The following is a 22,070-nucleotide window of genomic DNA, read 5'->3' as shown; positions in this document are numbered from 1 at the left end:
TTGCCATTTACAGCTTGGCTACACAAATCTCTTTTATGAACATTAGCCTACCAAGCAAGCCAAGATTGAAACATACCTTTATCTCGACATTTTTACTCCGCTTCCTCGTTCTTCCTTTTTCTTTTCTTTGTTCTTTTTTGCGACATTGTGTCATCTTACCAGCTGTGTTTTAGATGTGCGGTGTGTACGCATGTCTGGAGGCGGGAGCCGGCGTACATTTATTTGTCTTTTTTTATTTTTTTAATTGGCAGGAAAGCACCGGTGCAACAAAGCTTTAGTTACAGAGGCAGTAAGAATAACTAGGCAGCACTCTGTTGAAATTGTGTTTTTGCACGATATCTTTGATCATATAGCTATCACTATTTATACATAGAAAAAATAAAAAATAACTTTTTTTGAATGCTCTTGGGGGCCCCCTAGTGGCATTGGGGCCCCAAGCCAGCGCTTAGTTCACTTATTATGCCTTGGGCTGGCTCTGATCCGATCTGTGGACTGACAGGACAAAAGTGGAACTTTTTGGGTGGTGTGCATTCAATTATGTCTGTTATACACAGCATTTCAGACAAGAACGAATGTCTGCTCATCAGTTCAAACGCACTTGGCTCATGGATCAGAGCAATGATCCAAAGTGCACCAGCAGGTCCACCTCTAAACAACCCGAAAGGTGGAACGCCCTAGTCAAGGTTTTTACTTAAGTCTGACTGAGATGTTGAAGTGAGACCGCAAACATGCTTTTCATACTAGAAAACCCTCTGATTTAGCTGCATTGAAACAATTCTGCAAAGAAGGGTGGGCCAAATGTTCTTCCACAGCAAAGCAGAGGACCTGTTCCTGTTGTTGTAAGCGCTTGATGGCAGTCGTGTGTCATCAATGCTGGCGTTACCAGTTTTGATGTTTAGGGGGGAATTTGTTTTTTTTTTATATGCCGTCATTTTGGTTTGGTTAGACGTTTTTCCTCTTTAGTAATGGTCTCGTCATTTAAAACCTGCTTTTTGCATTTACTCTGATGGTAAAGTTTATTCAATGATCTGGAACATTTAACAGTGTCAAAAAAAAAACATTCTCCCATCGGAGCTGTGGACTTCTGCAGCTCCTCCAGAGTCCCTTCTCTGATTAATGATCTTGTGGACCAACCAGTCAGTGTAGATGGACATGTCCCGGTTGGTTTGCAGATGTGAGAAACTCTCTCCCCTTTAGGACAGCGGACCTAACTGTTCTTTTTTTAGCGATGTTTGCAGCTTCAGATGACATAACCTTGCAGCTGCATTTATTCTGACATTTAGTCACACACAAACAAGTCGATTTTCAGAGGTCACCTAATCTTCTAGTTAGGTAACCTCTGAAGGCAATTGTTTGCTCTGGATTTCATTCAGAGGTTTCACATTAAAGGGGGCTTCACACAAATTAATCCCACACTTTTAAAACAATTTGTGAACAGTTTGAAAACCATGTATTATTCTGCCCATTACCCATTTCACAGCTACCCACTGCTTTGTGTTGGGCTGTCACGTAAAATCTTAATAGAATACATTAAAGTTTACGGTTCAAATGGGGATCAAAATTGAGGCTAGTGAACCTATAACATACATTTTACTATATGTCTAGCTATTCTTAGAGAAAGAAACAACACTGTAAACACAGACTATAGCTCTTGTTGTCGGTCTGTCAGCAGACCAAATCCAAGGTACTCGTTTTCACAGTTAACTGATAGATTACATGACACACATCTAATTTTTGCCTATGGATCTCGTATTTACTGCTGTTCATAAGTTTAACACAGTATGATCCCACGTCTCTCCTTAATTCACATTTTTTTAAAACGACACATAAACGACGCACTCAGATTGGGTAAATCCCAATCTAGATTTTTGTTCTTTGTCTACATAGAAATGCCCTCAGGATGGGACCCCACCGTCTCCGGGGTAACGGGAATCAGGCTCAGGCACGCGGTGCGTTAACCAGATAGTCTGGATGCCAGGAATTAAACCGGTGGAGGGAGCAGCTCGGTTAACTAGATGTTTTACAAGCCTTCTCCCAAAATATCACGTGTATCCACACCAACTGAAGCTAATCTATAAGTCTGGCGTAAAAAAAAAAAAAAAAAAAAAAAAAAAAAAAAAAAAAAAAAAAAAAAAAAAAACAGGCTGGTTTTCTGCCACGCAGCCTAGTGGAGGGCGTCGGCCAGTGCGCCTTTTACGCGCTCTTATTTATGCGCTGCGGCGAGGACAGTTTGGGATCGCGACTTCCAGAGCGCATGGGCTCCGCGCGGAGGACGCGACCATGAAGAGGAGCTGCCGATCAGGACTTCTCTTTTTTCCTTTTTCTCAGGCGTAAGATGACAGCCTTGTCACTGTGGCTGGCGAGACCGGGACGATTTGTGAAAGCGACTTTAACCTTTCAGGCAGAGGAAATGTCTACGTTTGCGAGCCCGACCAGTCCTTCCTCACAGCTGACCTCGGATCAGCTCACAGTGCTCGCTGCATCCTGTGAGTAAAGGATTAAAAATCCTCATAGTCTATCCTGGTTAATACTTTCTTTGCCGTAACTCCATAAAACACTTCCAGAAGCAGGAAAACATCCTGGTGTTGCTTTTATATGAAGCACCATCAGAGTCAGGCACGTGTGGAAGTATATTTTAAAGATTTTTTTTTATTTATTTAAAGACACATTGTCACATGTTGTTGTCTTTAGTTGTCACCAGGAAACAATTGTTTTACAGAACACCTGAACAGAGACGCACCATTCAAGATTTTGCCTACACGTATTTCTGTATTTATTTGAAGTGTACCATTTTAGTTACTAAGGACAAAAATGTTCTGTAGGTTCTGTGATAAAGATGATAGTTTTAAATCTGACATAAAACGAAGGCATTACTATATCATTTCCATTTATTCAAAGCACACGTTGGTACCCCTTAATAATAAATGTTACTTTCCAAGGTAGTTAGAGGGAAACCCTAAAGCGTATCTTTCTTAAAGGGAATAAAACAAGTTTCCTGATTTGGATTTTGCTTCCTTAGAGATATTTTCCTAAGGTCTTTAAATATCTAGAAAACTTTTGGAAAGTAACTCGTAAGTTTTGGGAAAGTAACCAGAAAGTCCCAGAAAAGAATCCATTAAGTTCCCAAAATATTGGTTTCATAAATGTATAAAGTAGATTCCATGAAACTTTCAGGAAAAGTACCACACAGGTTCTAGAAAGTCACCAGCGAGTTAACCAAAAGTACCTGGTAGGTTCCAGAAAAGTAGCCAATAGGTTTGATGAAAGTTCCAGAAAAAAATACCTTGTAAGTACCAGAAAGTAACGTCTGACTTCTGGAAAAGCACTGCAGCATTATGCTGTTCTACATCTGATTTCTATTCCATCTAAAAACGACTCAAGCAACATGCTGTTGCTTAATTTGTTTAGGATAAATGTAAAACATGGCAAATAATAATAATAATTTACAGTCATATTTGTGACGCATTTATTAAACATAATTGACCTGCTGCTGTCTGATCAGAGGCGACTGAGGGGAAAATGTCCAATTCTCCATCTCAGATTGTTCCAATAGGGAATATTAAAGAAAGTTTATTCTTCGTTTTTTTTTTTTTTTTTTTACTTTAAAAGCTTAACCACAATGTGTTGTCATTGACCGCTTTCCTTCCTTTTTTTTTTTTGAAACAGTTTCTTCTCTGGTGTTCTTCTTTGTTTTCATCGTGGTGCTTTCCATTTTCTATCGCAAAGATTCCCCGTGCTGCAAACACGGCTCCTATCAGGACCCACATGCAGATATGGTGAGTTGTTCTGGGAGAGGGGGGACAAAAATCAACAGGGTTAAAAGTTTCCTTTGTGCTGAGCTTTCTTTTGAAGGTGATCTGTATGTTCAGTCCTGCAGGACATGCTGACGGAGAGAAGTGCATGTACGGCAACACTAACAAGTGTCAGATTAAATAGTTGTTGTTTTTTTTGCCTTGCTGAGGCGAAGGGACTGAATAAGCGTGATATGATCGTTGTGCAGCAATGGATTCGCCTCAGTTTCAATTAGCTGCCCTCCAGAAATATCTCAGCAAGTCACAGTGATTCTAATGGAATTGGACAGAATTAGCACTTACCATGCATACTGATGCAACTTCAGCACCAGTGTCACCGGATCCCAGCAAATCCCGTTATTTCTGTTTTTTTTTTGCTCCGACGCTGGCACTGCATTCGAAACAACAGACGCTAATCTCTCACATATTCAAAGGGCTCCGTGCGTAGACGTGACATCGACGGTGACGTTTTTGACAGATTTTACATTTCGCATCGCATTTTCAGCGTTGCAAAAGACAGCCCAGGGAGTTGGGAAGACCTTTGAAGCGGGTTCAGGTGATGAAGCAAAAATCCCAAGCGTTCAATCTATTAAAGAGCTCCAATAAATCCCTCACAAAAAACATTGAAAGCTTATGACACAGTTGCGAAAACATGCCATAAGAAATGGCTGCGATTTCGGCTCAAGCCAGGTAGAGGAAACAGCAATAATGTGGAAGAAGGCACTCTGGTCAGATGAGACCAAAACTGAACTCTAAGCTTTTCTAAAAAGCGCCATATGTGACGGAAAACTAGCTCTTCATGTGTCAGAACGGCCTAGTCAAAGTCCTAACCTAAATCCAATTGAGAATCTGTGGCAAAAACTGAAAACTGCCATCCATGTTCACTCTTCGTCCAGTCTGATTCAGACAGAGGTGTTTTGCAAAAAAAAATATATATATAAATAAATAAATTGGTAAAAGTTCAGCCTGTAGAAGTGCAAAGCTGGTGGAAACATATCTCTAAAGACTTGCAGCAACAGGTCGTCCCTCCAGCATTGAGTCAGAGGGGCTCAGCTCTGTTTTGTTTTGGTAATTAACAAGTATCCTTTTCCGTTACAGCTACGGCTCATACGTCCTACAAATCCCAACGAACAAAGCTAAGGGCTGAGGTTCTGATGTGAAAACGTGTTAAAGAGTTCAGTTTTGCAGGCCGACAACAGCTTATCTATGAAGCCTGGCGCAGGATGAGGCAGAAACATAAACAGTTCAAAGATGGTGACCGTTCTCTGGTAGTCCCTTCTCCTCTCTTCCCTTTTCCTGACTTGCTTCTCATCTCCGTTAGTCCCTGGGGTGAGGTCTGCATGTTATCTTTAGGCTGCAGGAACACAACCTCAACAGACAGGAAGTCGTGCTTAGCCGGCATTTAGGATTAGATAGATCTGCCACCTAGTTTAAGGAGCCAAGAGGGCCTTTTCACCTGTCCAAATCGGTGACTCCAGCTTCCAACTCCATATACAGACTGCTGCTAATAAGATGAGACCGGCTGAGTTTACAAGCCCATGCGTCGTTAAAAGATAATTCATATATTATTTATTTTTTTCGCCCTGAAACACTTGGATTTGTAAGTAGGAAAAAGTTGAAAACGGTTGGCGAACAAACAGAAACTCCCCTTCATTGGGTTTTCAGATGGATATTTCACGTCTTCAGCTTCATAGCCGCATACCTTTCCCTGCTTCACTTTGCCCCCTTGAATAGAGGAACGGAGCTCCCTGTGGGTGTTGGGGAGACAACAGAAACAATGGATCTCCTTTAGTTTGAAGCAATAGGGGAAAAAAAAAAGAAAAAAAGAAAACGCAGCACTGCTGGGATCCTCCCCCCCACCCAAGACTCCAACACCGATTTTACACGGTTGTGCTTTTTCACACTGGCTGAATCAATGGCAGGCTACAAAAGGACAAACCTTCTTTTCTTTCTCTCTTTCCCGAGGACGTTCTTTCGCTTCTTTAAAGTACGAACCGATGGGGTTGGATTGGATGGGGAGGGGGGGGGGGGATCGAGACCTCTGCCTTCACCTTTTTTTCGAGTGTCCCTTATTCCTTTGCTGAAATCCTGCAAGAGGTCGTGGCAAAGGTCACCGCCGCGCGTCACTTTTTGAGTGTGAGAAATGTGATAGTTCAATCTGCCCCCTGAAAACGATCCGCTCCATTCTTTACGCCAAACGCTCCCCTCATATTCGGAGCCGGCCTCATGCAGGCGTTGCGTTGACATTGTCGTAATGATGACATTCGGGGCCATAACGTGCACCGGAGCGTGCTTATTAACAGGTACCTGCCGCAGCCACAGGGAGGACGCTGAAAAGGACCTCCTGGACCCTCGTGACACAGTAGTACCGTCGCATTGTTCTCCTCACAAAGGACACTTGTTTAGGCGGCAGGCAATTAACTCGGGTTTTCTGTCAGCCTTTTTTTTTCTGCATCCCTGCGCCACATACAGTGAGACAGTGACGCGTCTTGTTGTTTAATAGGAGGGGAAGGAAAAGGAGGAGGTACGGAGATGGTGGTGGGGGGGGGGGTGTTGTTACCTTATTGTTCTAATAATTTATGGTCCTGCTAAACCCTCCCGGCCCCACAGGGATGAAACAAGGCATGAAAATTGTCCAATTGGGCCGAAGTAAGGGGATCCCTGGCTAATTGCAGACGGGGAATCGACAACTTGTGTTGCCCGTTAGAACACAACGCCTCGTAGGCTCGACTGCTTAAACGTTTTTTTTCCGTTTTCGTCACGTCACAACCCGAACATTTCAGCGCATTTGGTTGAGATTTTGTGTGATAAACCGAGACGAAGCAGCACAGTGTTACTCGGGTAGATCAACATGTTGACTTATGTTGATTCTGAGCTGAACCAGAAGGGAGCATTCATGTCAGAGATTCTCAGTTGGATTTTATTCTGGACTGGGCCACTGAATATGGTTCATCTGAACCCTGACATTGTCAGGGCTTGTGGCAAACTACAAACAGAAGTTCCTTTTGCTTTCATTGATCAATCGCTTTCTTCTGTCCACTTTTCCATAAAGGCCAAATCTGTTGAGAAATGGTCCCGCAGATAGATTCTCCCACCCGAGCTGTGGCTCTCTGCTGCTCCTCCAGAGGATTCATGGGCGTCTTGGCTGCTTTACTGAGTTAAACTTACACTGTACAGTCTGTCAGGTTATGCAGAGGTTGACTTTGTTTAGAAATTAGATCGGGTAAGGCAAGAAAATGGCAGCGGCATTCATACAAGGGGCAATTCAATGTGCTGAAAAAAACAGAAGCACAGAGAGAACAAAACTCACATACCTGACAAAATCAAAAAGATAAATCATGTAGAAACTGGGAAAAGTGCTACACAGTCACAGAAAAGAAAAACAAATCATAACATTTAACATTATGACCCCTGGAGGCAAGTGGTATTTTATTTAGGGGTATCCGAGTTAAGAGGTTAGAATTCAACGTCCTACCCCACTATTCAGGTTTTAACCAGCGACCAACCATGTAAAACTTGTCCTCTACTTTACAATTATGCTCTGCTTTGGGTTGGCCTTTCGCATTAAATCCCAATAAACAACATTAAAGTTTGCTGTTATGATGTGACAACCTGTGGAAGCGTTCACCGGGTGCGGTGCCGTTGTGCAAGGCGCCGTATAACCAGGGCAAACAGCATCTTCTGACTTCACTGCTGCTTATTTCAGGATGCTCCTCCTCAGTACTACAGCAGCAGGCAGACCCTGGTGGGATCTCCGTGTTTGGAGCAGACTCAGATCCCTGACGGCAGCAACACCCAGGTAACCTCACTTCAATGCACCCGTCTGGCTGGTAGAAACATGTTTGTATGCATATTAAAAAAAATTATATTTGTGCTTCAAATGTCTTCCTGGTTCGTTTGCACAAACCTAAAGCGGATTCTAATCCTGGCATGTAATTCTTTACCATTCACACAGCAGCAGGCGATGAAGATGATGACCCTTTCCACACGTCAATGCTTCTCATAGCTCAGTGTGTTTGGTTATAAAGTCGATTTGTACCAAAGTCCCAGTGTCCTCTGTGCCTCTTAGCTGTCCAATGAGCTGTTCTACGTTGGCCTGCCCTCCAGCTACAGCCTGCCCACCCTGGAGACCCCCCTACCGAGGCTCCCGTCCTACGAGAGCGTGCGAAAGAAGGACCGCCAGAGGCAGATCCACATGATGATTGCTGACCGTTTTGGCCTGAGCGGACCCATTGTTACCGAGGTAGGCTAAATTAATTTAGGATCTTGTCAGAGGAATTTACACGGTCACAAACGCTGTGACAGTGAAGCCCCTCAGAGGCTGTTGTCAAGTCTTTTTTTTTTTTTTTTTTTTTTTGATGGGATTTTGGCTCAGTTGTTGCTTCCATCCAACAAAACCTGCCCATTGTCTGTGGTTTCTCGGTAAGTAAAGGTCGTTTTAAGTAGGTTTTATCTTCACCGGCCCACAGCTCTGTTGCAGGAGATTAGGACTGCGGTCGGATCGGCGTGATCGGGTTGCACTATCAGCTCCTGGTGCGTCGCGTTTGGCGCTCTCTGCGTTTTGCCTTGTTGATCTTTTGCTGAGCTTTGGGTTCGCGCAACGCTCGAGCAAACAGGGTAATGAGAAAAAAAGGCACATCAAACATAATTAGAGGCTGCATCCATGAGTGCAAACAGTGGCCAAGAATGCAGCTTTGTGTCTTCCTGTCCTCTTCTCCTAACCCCTCCCTCCCTTTTTCCTAATCAAACACTCTTTAAACATGACGCACACATGAAAGCGACGCTCACACCGGCTGCTTTTTGCCCATCACAGCGATGGTCGATAAATAGCAAGTGTCCCCCCCCCCCCCCCCCCTATTTTGTGGGAGGGAATTCACAAAGTGGTGCCCGCTCGTTGTCCCCCGTCTGTCCTGCAGCCTGGGGCAGGGTAGCATTAAAACATCTGGGTGTGTGTGTGTGTGTGTGGTGTGGGTGTAAGACAGAGCGCAGGGTGTGGGCTCGCTCGTGTCGCCCGAGGGTCCCTGAGCAATTAAAAGATAAGAGAAGTCAGTTAGGGGAGCGTGAATCTGCTCGATTTTTATCAGACCGACAATGAGAGAGAGAGAAATTGTTCCAGGCGGCTGGAGTGGGAGCAGATTAATTGGTGATGTAAATACAAACATGCTCCTATTATTCTTGAAAAATGGACTGCGGCCCACGGGGTGTTGTCTAACTCTTTATTTTAAACACGGCGCTCAGAACTTTGTGACACGACAGGATCCCAGCAGCTGATTCTGATCCATTGATTTTATGTTTATGTTCAGTACGGCTTTATTCCGGTAAACCCCCCCATGGTCGTGACAGAGAAAGCTATGCTATATGTACACAATTTGACCCCTAGACCAACCCCAAAGACCACACAGGCCATACCTTTACTACAGATGTGTATTACACATGAAGCATCTCCGGTCGGCCCCTATTTGTATTTTAAGTGTTTTGTGCGAAACACTTAAAATACAGTGGATGGAAGCAGCTGGAAATCCCACAGCTGTTTTTTTTCAAATCACAAAACCTTAACTGGACTTGAATCTAAACATGGTCCTGTTTGATGGGGATCGAGAGAAAAAAGCAAAAAAAAAGAGAGAGAGAAAATTTTATAACATGTGGAGCTACATTTTTGTGCAGCTGAGTGTTATTTTTGTTGAATGAGTTTAACAACTTCTTCGTTTTTAACAGCTAAAGGAGTATTAACTATCATTAGGACAGAGCCTTAAAGGCTAGTTAGTGTTTATGCATCCATCAGTCAGCCAAAGCTCAAACTCAAACTGTTTTCCTTTGATCGGCTCTGACAGTCAGTCAAACACTGAAAACCTGAACTCCCCTTTTTCTCTCTGCAAAGACATCAACAGACAGGGTGAGCTACTAATTTGAGTTTAAAGCAGGGGTGTCAAACTCATTTCTATATTTGGCCACTTTGGCATCATAAAGTCAATAAAAGGGCCGGTTGCACATGTATAGATGATACTTTTGATTTCATTTCAGTTCAGTTCACATAAAAGTATAAAACAATGCACAGCAACATAAAGGTAGTGCCCTAGTTTGCGCAGTTTATCTGGGGAAAAAAAGTAAAAATTGGGGTGAGTTACACTTTAAACTTTAAACTCTGCATCACTTTTTCTCTTTTTTTTTGGACATTTCTGGGTTGTTTTAACGTGTTTAGGAAAGCTCAGATCTAGTGGCAGGATGCTGTTACTACACAGTTAAAAAAAAAAAAATCAACATTCCCTACAGGAAGCACAGTTTTAGCCACTTTATACAATATAAAAGGATATATGCCTCTACTTTATGCCGTGATATGCCTTTTTTGGTTCTTGAGGGCCAGATAAATTGCCTTGACGGGCCAGATTGACACATGCGGTTTAGAGCAAAAAACAACGGATCAAAGTTAGGAATGTTACACCTTCACATATAAATGGCCCACTGCTGGCCCAGAACATCTTTGTGATCCATAAAGCGCCAGCCAGGAACACAACACATTACACCATGACCAGTCCAGCAGGACACACTGCCGAACCCACCATGACCCAATCGGGGGCCCCATCAGAGCCCTAATCAGATATATGCATGTGTGTCTGTGACAAGGTGTAATGATGGTATGACTCTACCTGAAGACCTCCTCTGTTCTTTGTGATCCATGCAGTCTCCTCCTTCGTATGAAGAGAGCATCCGGCAGTCTGTGGAGCTGCCGTACGACATCCTGTCATCTGGCCTGGACGCTCCGCCTCCTCGGGGAGTTTACGGCAACATGAATCCAGGTTACACCGCAGACAGCTCTGTTCTGCCGCCTGTATGATGCCCAGCAAGTCCTCAAACCGGCCAAAGGATGTGACAGGAAGCCCCGTATCAGTTTCTTGCTGAACTGTCTGACCCAGATACCTCAAACTGAGCCAAAAACTGACCCAAAGAGGAGCTGCATCCCATCTACTGAGAGGCACATCTGATTGCTGATTACTGCACTCTTACCAAGCTGGAGCTAGAAACATAAGCATCTAATGACCATTCATTGGCTAAGGTGGCTGGGACATCTTTAAGAATGAAGGGATGCAACAAGAAGACTGAAAACCTGCCAAAAAAGTGAGAAACGCTGATTCACTTTGTGGATGGCAGCGGTGCTAGTTATGTTCAGCTTATAAAAATGTTTTTGTTTTTTGTCGTTTCTGATTGATGTCATTAAGTAAAAACACCATATGTTGTTTTTTTTTTTTTTTTTTTTTTCATTCAAATGTGCTATAACGCAGACATTCCTTGTTTTAGCCAACCAACCTGAGAGTGGGAGAAAAAAAATGCTAAACATACAGTGTTTCTCTTCATGAAGAAAACTGTATTAACTTATTTTCACTTTTAAAAAAGATGAACCTTCCTGATTCCGGTTCTTTTTATCGTTTTCCCTCACCTCACCGTGCATCCATGGCTCAGTTAAATCTTACATTTGTCCTGTGCTGTATTTATTGAAGAACAATAATTGCCATCATGTTCGTACTCTGTAGAAACGCAGGGAATAAACTGTTTTACTATTTTGTTGATGGACTCTGATGATTGAGGTTTCGTCTGATTACCCGAAAATAGATAGAACCATGTGTCTTTAAAAGCTCACTGAGAGCCACGGTGTATAGAGGTTTGTCTGTAAAGCCCTGATTTGTAGGTGTGGGGCTTAAAAATTAAAGAAACTGAACATTTTAAATATAAACGTAATTTGTAACTGTTAATTACTTATTCTCCGCTATGAGAAAGAAAGAAACTAAACCCCATTGTGAGGATAAAGCATCAATCTTTTTGTTCTGATCATGAAGACTTCTGAAGTGATGCTAATGCATGGATCATAAAATGTAATGTTTTGTGTTTGGCTGTGGAATGAGCATATATGGTGTTTTAAAAACAAATTTGTTTTGCTGACTTTCTCTCTGAATGTTCTCAAAATGAGGTTAAAGAGGTAAACAGTAGATCCTTATGGCTCTCCACAAGCTCATCAACAGCAATTACACAAACCGGTCAGCAGATGTCTCACTGAGACGGCCCCTTCATCTCTTCTGCTTACACTTCTGTGGAATATTAATGCATGGACCAGGGTCCATGTTCCTCCTAATGCGCTTTTAACTCATTTCCAAATGAAAAGATTAGATCGTGGGCCTCAAAAGCAGCTTGAAACTATTGTAATGAACATCCAATCCATCCAAACCGTTTGCTATCAGCTCCACCTTTAATATTATTTGACTGTCTTGCATCGTGCCATGTCACATCCAAAACCTTCCTGTTGTTTTATTGGGATTTATGTGACTAACAGAAAGTAGTGTATAATCAGAGGAAACAGTTTACTTTAACTTTAATACATGTGGCATGCGCTTATATTAAACTCCTAATCTTTAAATATCTCCAAATAAAACCTTTTTGCAACTGACTGCATTCAGAGCTAGACTGATAAATAAGCAGGGCTTAGGTGTGTGTAAATTAACCTCCATCAGTTCTGTGGAGGGCTCAGATGTTCGCAGAGAACATCGGAGAACAAACAGAACCACGAGGACCAAGGAACAGGCGAGAAAGCTCAAGGATAAAGTGTTGGACATGTTTAAAGCCGTGTTAGGTTCTGCAGCAATAGTCACACATGGACATCTTCCAGAGTGCTGTTGAGTCCGTTATCTGGGAACAGAAAGATTTTGTCACATCTGTATCCCTACTATAAGAAGTCATGTTTTTGAAGTTTGCCTCAAGCCACAGGAGACGCATCAGACAAGGTAGACCGAAACTGACTTACTGCCTATTGTGAAATATGGTGGTAGCAGCATCAGGCTTTGTGGATCACTATTCAGTATGGAAAGGGGCGCTGGACAGAGCTAAATACACATGCAGCCAGAGGAACACTAGAATGGTTTAGACCAGGGGTGTCAAGCTCATTTTGGTTTAGGGGCCGCATACAGCTTAATCTGATCTCAAGAGGGCCACACGAGTAAACTCATTGCAAGATTAAATAGAACTAATAAAAGTAGACTTGTTGTTAATTTTTATATTAAATGAATTTCACTTTTACACAATATATTATGAATAACCTCAGCGTTTTTAAGAAAAGTATGTGCAATTTCAACAATACTTTTACTCAGTTAAACATTTACTTAAGTGCATTATGCATAAGAACTGATCACAGTGATTGTACAATGTTGAAAAACATTTATTTACATTTTTTGGAACCTAAAAACACCGTCCTGCATGACAAAATACATCAAACAGATAAAAATTAAGAAATTATTTAAAATCAATTTTCCACATCTGAAGCTCAGTGCTACCATCTGCTGATTAAAACACAGCGCCCCTCGTGGACAATAGAGGAACTGCAGATTTTCAATTAAACAAAGTACATGTTTTTTTCAATAATTGTTTTATCATTCTCCTCCTTTTATCTCCTCTTTCTTTCACCTACTTTCCCATTGTAGTGTCCATATCATTTGAGATATTCCCCGCATGAATCATAATAAAACTATTCACATTCATAGATCAATCAGAGCACTATGGCAAAAGCAGTACTGCTCCACTTGTGAAAGTCAAATCTGATGACCTCTTTTTGGCATTAAGACAACAATTCTTATTGCCACATTGCCAGACAGGACACTGGAAAAAAAAAAAAAAAAAGATTTTATTTTTTTTAACCACCGGGCCGTATTAAATTGTTCGGCGGGCCAGAACCGGCCCGCGGGCCGTATGTTTGACACCCCTGGTTTAGACTAAAGTGCATTCATGTGTTAGAATGGCCTAGCCAAAGTCCAGACCGAAATACAACTGAGAATCTGTGGCAAGACTTAGAAATTTATGTCGGCCGATGTTCTGTATTAAATCTGCATAAAGAAAAACAGACACATATTTCAACAGCCATGCTGGTAGAGGCATACCGCAGCAGAATTTCAGCTTTAATTGGGGCAAAAGGTGATTCGACAAAGTATTTGCTCTCAGTGCGCAGCAGAGTCTTAATACAAATGCACACCGTACTTTAATTTAAAAAAAAATAAAATTAAAAGGCGTCTTTCATTCCATGTATCATTCCTTCCACTTGACAGCTGTGCACGCACGTTACATTAAACCCCCAATAAAATACTTTTATGTTTGTCTTTAAAATTCCAAAATGCAGAACAGTTTAGGTGGGTAGGAATATATTGGTAAGGCCATGTTTATTGTCGATTGGTGTTTGTGGGTTTTAACCTCATTTAATTAATAAGATTTGCAGAAACTTAACTGTTTATTACGATGTTTAAATAATAACAACAATAAGAAGAAATATAACTAATGGGTTTTCTGTGATGAATAATTGTTTTCCTCGACAACTGCAAGAACAACATGAGCTTCATGGTCATTTTAATCAGCTGAAGTTAGTTGAAGATTTTTTGGAATGAATTAGCTGGGAATAAAAATAAAACCGATGTTTTTAAAATCATCACGGTCATTGTGCGGACTGAGAGGCTTTCAGCTCCTGCTGCCGTGTGGACGTCAGCGTTATTGCCTCTCCTGCATGACTCAGAGCCGCTTGCGTCACCGCCGGAGGAACCCGAACTTCCCCGAGCAGCTGAGCCAGACTGCCGTGTAAACAAGGTCAGACTGCAGCACGCACAGACCGGGCTCCTTCGCGAACAGACCGCTGGCGTTTCTGGCGAGAAGAAAACCGAACAAAATCTTCTCAAATTGAAGGTAAGCCGTGCGTCAACGATGCGCTAGAACCCGCAGCGTCTGGCAACATGACGCACTGCAGGGGCGAAATTTGCGTGACGTTACTTGGAAGACTAAGCGTTAGATAAGTCTTTCGAGAGCAATTTAAAAAAAAAAAAAAAAAAAAAAAAAAATAAATAAATAAATAAAAAAAAATATATATATATATATATATATATATATATATATATATATATATATATATATAAGTTTGCAACGTATACGAAGAGTGACGCTGCAGCTTTGGCGCAGATCTGCTGCAAAGCGCCTCTGTGTTTACTTCTTGCGCAGTCATCAGCTGACCTCAAACTGGGTCGGTGCAAAAACTGCATGGTCATGTTCTCTTACGGTATTCATAAGATCGGCAGATATTCTGCTACAGAAAGGTGTTTTATTTCTAAACTTCTAAAATGAAACGTTTATATTATAAAATGCATAGAGAGTCTTTATTTACAGGTAGCATTCGCGGTATCATGTAAGTTATGCAAGGGGCTGGACTATGATGAGTAAGCCTTGATGGTGGTTTTGTGATGCGCAGTCCGAGCTGCAGCCTGTGCTGTCCTGCAGATTATAAATGGGGGAAAGTGTGTGTTGCATAAAAACAAAAGTGTAAGGAGCGCATAGAGACGACCTTACCAAGGACACAGCCAGGACAGGCCCAACATACAAGCAAACTTTGCATTGCTTTGGCCCCCAAAGAGAACTTGAATTCACGCAAGACAGGTTGACACATGCAGTAGTGTTAGAGATAGTGAGAATATGTCATAGCTTGAAAGTTATAGTAAATGGAGTGAAACTGTAGAATAATCAGGTCCGGCCCAGCTTAAACGATAGAGCGAACTTGTCAACGCTGCACCCAGCTACATCTAAAATGACTCTGACTGGACTGCATGACAGAATCGTGTTTTGCAATGTCAGATTTGAGCATTTTATGTGCAGAAATGTGGAGCATCCACTAGCACACCAAATCAGGTTATGTAAACACTGACACACCCTGATCACTTATTAATCATTAAATTAATGCAAAATGCTCCAGATAGATCTGAACCAAATGATTTCAGCACCCATTTTAAATTTTTTAAAATACCTCTTCTTCTTGTTTTTTTTTCTTTTATTTCTAATGGCCTGACCCCTTGTTGTGTTTCTGAAATGCTCACTAAATATTATCCAGCCAGTACACAACTGGTTGTTTTTATTTTTAAGTTTCTTTTCAAGCATATTGATCTTACCATTGTCACATAAAAATCTGCTTGATTAAGCAAACAAACTTGACCTACAGAAAGGGTTAAATTCAGATTAGTTCACATGATTTTACATTGTGCCGATTCACAGCAAATACCATCCCAAGACACTTTGCATAGAAAAACTGATCCAATTCATTTCCAGTTCATTTGCGGTTATAAAGAATATATATATATATATATATATATGAAATATATGTCAGTCTAATTTACACATATAGACAGATTAGCTTCAGTGATAAACAGTCACATTCGATCCTAAATGCTATACAAGTCATCTATTATTATGCCAGTTCATCAAAAGTTCGCTATTTAAAGAGGCTCAGCTAATTACATCAATTCAATGACATTGCAGCCATGCCTCTTATAATAAAAAACAGTAGGAAATTAACTGTTGAAAAAAAAAAAACTTTTTTAGGATATTCCAGCAAATAATGTGATGTAACTGATCTTACTGTAAAGCAAACAATCTACAGTCATTTTGTGCAAATGCAAAATGCAGAAATAATCCAGTATGGGAACGATATAAAAGCAAGGCCAGATTCTCTGAGGCGGGCAGCGGCTTTAACTGCAGCTGGGATGAAGCTCTGCTGGAGGGACTTCCTACATCTTTGGACCAGCTCCGGCCGAGGACAATGAGCCCCAAGCATGCAGGACCTGATTGTATTTTCTGATTTTGCTCTGATTAATAATCACTCCTGGCTTGATTACGTGCTTCCTTAACAGACTCCCACTTCCTTAAGTTTGCCTTAAGTTTGTTTACCTTGCAGAGGTGATCCAGTCTAATGCACTGCTGTCATGATCCCCCAGGGAATGTATGCTCTCTGTTCCCAAAGGCGGCGTTTCCAACACATGTAATGTTTTCCATGCTGGTGTTTTGGAAGTAAATATTAGCTAGCTTCTTGCTCAAAGTCCACCTCCTTTAAAGTAGAAATACTGTTTTGATCTTTCCAAGAAGGGAAAGTGCTGCTATGAGGAGAAACACACCTCAGAAAAGTACTCATTAACTCTTTTGAAACTTGCACTTAAAAAGGTAACAAGTTACCATCCTCTCAGGTTGGCCCCAGCGGGCGGATGTGAAATGTGCCTGAAAAATAGGTTATGCGTCGGGTCGGGGCAACCGAGCAGGCTGGCAAACAATCAATAAAGGGGACCATGCTTGTTGGTTAGACCCACCCGTGATGTTTTCATGAAGCGGAGCTGCTTTGCGTCTGTCACTGCAGGACACGGGCACACACAGCAAGCCAAGATGATGCAGTGTTTCCACTTCATGGTCGAGCCGGTCAAAACCTGGACGTCCAAGATCAAGGTCAGCATCGTTTTCTACAACGTCTTTAACGTTCAAACCTTTTTATTACTGTTACTTAGCGTTCGTATGAAAACAGCGTGATGGTGGTCATCCAGACGGAACGCCTTCGTTTTATTTTGAAGAAATAGGCCGGTGGGCCGTCTCTGCTGACACCATTAACCAGGATTTTCATTTTGATCTTGCCTTGTGACGGCCTCCTCTCCAGGAATTGACCTTACTACCGTCTAAAAGCACTTCTGGGCCAGCGCTGATGTTCTCAATATGTCCTTTTTTATCTTGAAGCCTCGCTCTCATTCTAATTGCTTTCTCACAGAAACCCTTTTGTTTGTGTTTTTTTTTTTTTCCCTGACAGGAGTCGAACAAGAGAGCAAAGAGAGAGAGGAAGGAGCCTCTGGATGAGGATCAGCTGTTTGTCGCTGGGCTGGCCAAAGACCTCAGCCGAGTCTGCCAGGTACGGCTTCCACATGAAAAACAAGCACCATAACCTGCTAGAGGCATTCAGGCTGATTTGAACTTTTTTTTTTAAATGTTGTCTGGTCATAACCATAGAGCTTCAGTATGTTTTATTGGGATTTTATGTGGTAGCCAATCCCGTTGTAGCTCGGGCTGCATGTTTTGGGTGGTTGTCCAACAGGAAAGGTGAACCTCTGGCCAACTCTGGTCTTTTGCAGCCTCATACATGTTTTCTTTCTGTGGGGGAGGGGATGGGGGGATACATGCACATGTCAAACTTTGCTTCCATTTTTTTGTAAGAACATTTGAAAACCATGTGACATTTCTTTTCCACTTCATAATGTGAAGCCTTGTTCTGGTCCATCACATGAAATTCAATTGAAACATATTTGTGGTTTTGGCACGGTTCAAGGAGAGGGAAGACCTTTGTAAGGGGTTGTCTTCTCAAAATAAAAAATAAAGAATTCTTCTGAACTTCCTGGAACCTTTTTCATTGATCTAGGCTGTTTCTTTTTTTTTTTTTGTCTGCGTTTCTCTTTTTGCTTTTCAGCACTGCCTAAGACGTACCTCACTTAATCAGGGGCACGATTGAAAATAAAGGCACATTTTAGGAACAATTCTATTTTTAAAAAGTTTGAACGTGGGCCTCTCCCGCAGCCGTTTGACTACGAGCCCAGCAGCAAAACTGCCACATGAAATGATTTTTTTTATGCCAAAATAAGAGGATGCAATGCTAGCCGTTATTATAACTTTTTTTTTCTTTTTCTTTGCCTTTTTGTTCCTGCAGAGATCAGACGTCCTGGAGCACATCTGGAACCAAGAGGACACTTGGCCGTCCCCTCTCTGCCAGGCCTTCATCCTGCAGTGGGCATCCATGCTGGAGAACAAGGTGCTAAGCTGGGAACTGAGAAGCCTATCAAAGATTAGAAGAAGACTCTGGGAGTGTGACAGCTGAGGTGTGTTCATTAAGGCGAATCTCTCTGCACAGAGGAAACTGATGCAGACTGATGGCTGGCCAGAGATGGGCGAGGGAAAGCATCCTGATCTGATTAACGAACAGGACCTGGAGCAGGCCAAAGCAGACGTCCTTACCTGGATCAAGGACCTGAGGGCTCAGCCTGAGGTGGGAAGCCTAAATATGCAAAACCACCTCCCTGCTGTACTGGACTTTCAACATAAAAGCTGTGCTTTCTAACCACACATATACGCAGCAAAGCGTGTGGCCCGGAGAACCGGTGGCCAAGATCCTGGAGGACCTGCAGTCAGCCTGGCGCTGGGGGCGTGTGCCCAATCTACTGACCGCTATGGAGTTGGTTCTGTGGACTTTAGTGTCACAGCGACCCGATAAGGTAACAGCTGGTGCAATAAATCCCAGAGCGTATTCAGCAACAGTGAGCCCCCTTCTGTTTTTCTTTTCTTTCTTTTTTTTTTTGCAGGACACCATCCCGCAGCAGTGGCTTTTGTGGAAGCAGAGAACTCAGAAGATTGGTTTGTGGATCTCTGCTGAGTTCATTTTGATGCATTTTGTTGCAGCTGTTCACTTCCTCATCAGTTTCCTCATTTCCCTCCAGGTGCCGTATCCTACATTCCTCAGCCAGGTAAATGAAACACAGTGAATGGAAGTATAGATTCAAATTTGGCGGGCAAATGTTTGACCTCTTTTAGAACTCACAAATCTAAACAGCTTAAAGTACTTACGTAATAAAAAAAAAACAACTAATTAACTAATGCAAACAAATTCCCTATAACACAGGAGCTTTAGAGCTATTTTAGTTTATAAAAGATGAAAATCTGTTTTTTTTATACTAAATTTGCTTCCAAAAATCAGGGGAACTATATATGATGTATCCTTACAGCAACAGCAGAAACCTTCCTTACATGTAAACAGATCTGTAAAACACAGGACCCTGCACACTTATTAGCACACAGCAGAAGAAATAGCCTTTAAAGCCATTTACTTCCTCCCAGGACTTTAGAACAGTGAAAGCACAGACAACCTCTGTCTAAAGAGATCATTTTGGTTTGTTTAAAAGACCTCTCTGGTCCACTAGGGCTCTGATAAGTTATATTTTGAAGCAGCTCACTTGAGGAATTTCTGTGCATGTTTATCATGTTCAGTTCACTTTTGTTCTTTTTGTAGTGTGGGACTGGATTGGAGACGCTGCAGGTACTCTAACATGTTCCCCAGAAATATTTGGATCGATTTGTAGCAGCTGCCCGGTTATTTAAACCTCCTCCTTTCTCCTAAAGTGGAAATAAATCTGGATCTGGACACGGCCAACCCCGACCTGCTCATCTCTGCCGACGAGAAGAAGATGCGGTGCGGCTTCGAGCGAAAAGATGTCCCCAACTACCACCAGCGCTTCGACGGCTGGTGGTGCGCCGTCGGCATGGACGGCCTGGCCTCCGGCCGCCACTACTGGGAGGCGGAGGTCGGCGAGCGCGACTGGCGGCTGGGCGTGGCCAAAGAGTCGGCGCTGAGGAAGGGCTTCAAGTCCCTGAACACTGACACGGGGTACATGACCCTGCGGCTGGAGAGGGGCACCGAGTTTAAGGCCCTGACGGTACCCTTCACCGCCTTGCCGCCCGGCCTGATCCCCCGTAAGGTGGGCATCTACCTCGACTACGACAACGGCCAGCTGTCCTTCTACGACGTGGACAAACACATGCACATTTACACCTACAACGAGACCTTCACCGAGAGGCTGTACCCGCTGTTTGGTACGGTGGAGATCGTTAAGGATCTGGTGATCCGGTCTCCGGCAGCTAAGACCCACTGTCTCTGCCCCGCATCCTGCCTGTGGGCCTAGGTTTCCCCCGGTCAGGTTTTCCTGTAAGAAGAGCCAGTAAACACTACAGTAGAGTATAAGAAGCTAGACTAGCAGGGATATCCTGATACAAATGACCATCCATGTGACCACTCTGTATGCTGCTGCTGCTGCTTTAATGTTATCGCTGCTACTATTTTCTCAACATAGAGTTAGAGCACCGCCCGCTGGTCTTATGTTTTCAGACATTTGAGCAGAGACCCCAATGTTAAAATCTCCTGTTGTGCAATACTAATATGATAACGAAAATGCACTTCTGTGAATAAAGAACAGACCAAACCCAGTTTTGCTTGTGCTGTTTCTTTCTCCTAAAAGCCGTACATAAAAATGGATGTTTAAAGGTGATTTTTGGTCCACTTATGGAAGCTTGGGGCAGTGGTCGGAAGATTTTAATTTCGTAAATGTACAAGAGGTAAGTTTAAATGCCATGATATCAACAACACATTTATAAAGGAATTCCTAGAATATGAAATAATAAGAACATGGTGTTAAAAAGATATTGCAAAAAAGGAACGTTCACTGTGTCATTTTTGACCCACTTGTGCATCCGAGGGACAACTGCAAAAGGGATTTGCCACGTATTGGTCCCAAAGAGAAGTCTTCTAAATACTTCTAATACTTTCATCCCTTAAATCAAGGTTGGACAGCCTATAATGAAACCTCACATTAGACATATTTAAAAAAAAACTGTCACTAAGCATTTCAGTATTAGGGAAAGCTAAACATGTTCTAGATCACAAAGCGTCCCACATTCTGTACTGTTCCTTAGTTTTAGCCTACTTAAGTTAGAATAATACAATAAGTGAGCAAATTACAAAAAAAGAGCAATAACAATGTTGAATCTCTGGACCATAGTAATCCCTTATTTATCGAATCTAATTTATAAAAATTCACCAACATCATTAATTGACAAACAGCTCTTCTTATGTTTAAAACTAAAATAACAACCTGCCTTAAAGAATGTTTAAGAGTCCTGATTAAATCTGGCAATTTGTTTCTTTCTTATTATTCTCCCATCTTTTGGGGGTTTTGTGAGTGTTTGTTGTTGTGTGTAGACTTTATGAACTCTGCTGTAAATAAACATCCCCCTGGGGACAATAAAATAATTCAATTGAATTTAACTCACAGTGATATTGCTTCGAGTTTGACACAATCCTGCTGCTTCCGAACAGTAATGGAGGTCAATGAGACTACGGGAGACTGTGAAACAGGCCTTAATTAATAATTTACACTTTTGGTATTTTGACTTTGAAGAATTTTAAATGAAATCCACAATGTCATGATTTACTTTAACCAATAATTTTTTTATGACCAAATGACAGCCATTTCTTCTTTCAAATGTAACATCATAGGTGATTAATGCAGTTGTTTCTTAATGATTTACATTCTACATTGAGCCCAATATGTTTTAAAGTTTTATATTATGTCTATGGCTAGATCCAGTAGGTTAAACTATTGTTTTTAAACTAGCGCCATCTACTGTCGGGACTCGGGAGTGGGTATTAGTTTACTTTAACCGCTTTGAGCAGAAAACGTAATAATACTCTTTAAAAACAAACAAAAAATTACATTTACAAATGTGAAGGACACAAGATATGTATTAATATAAATTTTGAAAAATCCATATATTACTTATTCAGATCCGAGGGGGGGAGGAATGTATCCCCCAGGGATAAAACATGAATGACCAAAGGGGACATCACAAACAGTGCAAATTGCACCCAGC

At 42.0% G+C, this 22,070-nt stretch overlaps 2 protein-coding genes across 3 annotated transcripts; both read left to right on the top strand.

The window, feature by feature from the left end:
- Nucleotides 1–2,124: 2,124 nt before the first annotated feature.
- Nucleotides 2,125–11,353, top strand: si:ch73-364h19.1. Of its 2 annotated transcripts, none has more exons than XM_036132206.1 (5): nt 2,125–2,486; nt 3,727–3,776; nt 7,498–7,590; nt 7,861–8,034; nt 10,471–11,353. In XM_036132206.1, the coding sequence occupies exons 1-5, from the start codon at nt 2,336–2,338 to the stop codon at nt 10,621–10,623; spliced, it is 621 nt and encodes a 206-aa protein (XP_035988099.1). In that variant the 5' UTR covers nt 2,125–2,335; the 3' UTR covers nt 10,624–11,353. The 2 variants fall into 2 exon arrangements, with proteins under 2 accessions (XP_035988099.1, XP_012737742.2); XM_012882288.3 differs by having other exon boundaries at nt 2,128–2,486; nt 3,667–3,776.
- A 2,982-nt stretch (nt 11,354–14,335) lies between these two features.
- On the top strand, nt 14,336–20,627 carry si:ch211-120g10.1 (butyrophilin subfamily 3 member A3). The gene is made up of 10 exons (XM_012882298.3): nt 14,336–14,495; nt 16,978–17,063; nt 17,416–17,514; nt 18,304–18,405; nt 18,505–18,639; nt 18,728–18,865; nt 18,953–19,004; nt 19,088–19,114; nt 19,657–19,683; nt 19,767–20,627. The coding sequence occupies exons 2-10, from the start codon at nt 17,004–17,006 to the stop codon at nt 20,324–20,326; spliced, it is 1,200 nt and encodes a 399-aa protein (XP_012737752.2). The 5' UTR covers nt 14,336–14,495; nt 16,978–17,003; the 3' UTR covers nt 20,327–20,627.
- The last annotated feature ends 1,443 nt before the right edge of the window (nt 20,628–22,070 follow it).

This window comes from Fundulus heteroclitus, unplaced genomic scaffold, assembly GCF_011125445.2.
Source record: "Fundulus heteroclitus isolate FHET01 unplaced genomic scaffold, MU-UCD_Fhet_4.1 scaffold_48, whole genome shotgun sequence".
In the NCBI taxonomy this organism is placed as follows: Eukaryota; Metazoa; Chordata; class Actinopteri; order Cyprinodontiformes; family Fundulidae; genus Fundulus; species Fundulus heteroclitus.
The sequence above is the reverse complement of the archived record's forward strand: the minus strand, read 5'-3'. Positions and strand labels throughout refer to the sequence as shown.

Bases quoted from the DNA above. Each gene is read 5' to 3' on its own strand.
- si:ch73-364h19.1 (XM_012882288.3), top strand. From the start codon at position 2,336: ATGACAGCCTTGTCACTGTGGCTGGCGAGACCGGGACGATTTGTGAAA. The intron at 3,777-7,497 runs GTGAGTTGTTCT...TGCTTATTTCAG, and splicing joins AGGACCCACATGCAGATATG to GATGCTCCTCCTCAGTACTA. The intron at 8,035-10,470 runs GTAGGCTAAATT...TGATCCATGCAG, and splicing joins GCGGACCCATTGTTACCGAG to TCTCCTCCTTCGTATGAAGA.
- si:ch211-120g10.1 (XM_012882298.3), top strand. From the start codon at position 17,004: ATGATGCAGTGTTTCCACTTCATGGTCGAGCCGGTCAAAACCTGGACG. The intron at 17,515-18,303 runs GTACGGCTTCCA...TTGTTCCTGCAG, and splicing joins ACCTCAGCCGAGTCTGCCAG to AGATCAGACGTCCTGGAGCA. The intron at 19,684-19,766 runs GTACTCTAACAT...TTTCTCCTAAAG, and splicing joins CTGGATTGGAGACGCTGCAG to TGGAAATAAATCTGGATCTG.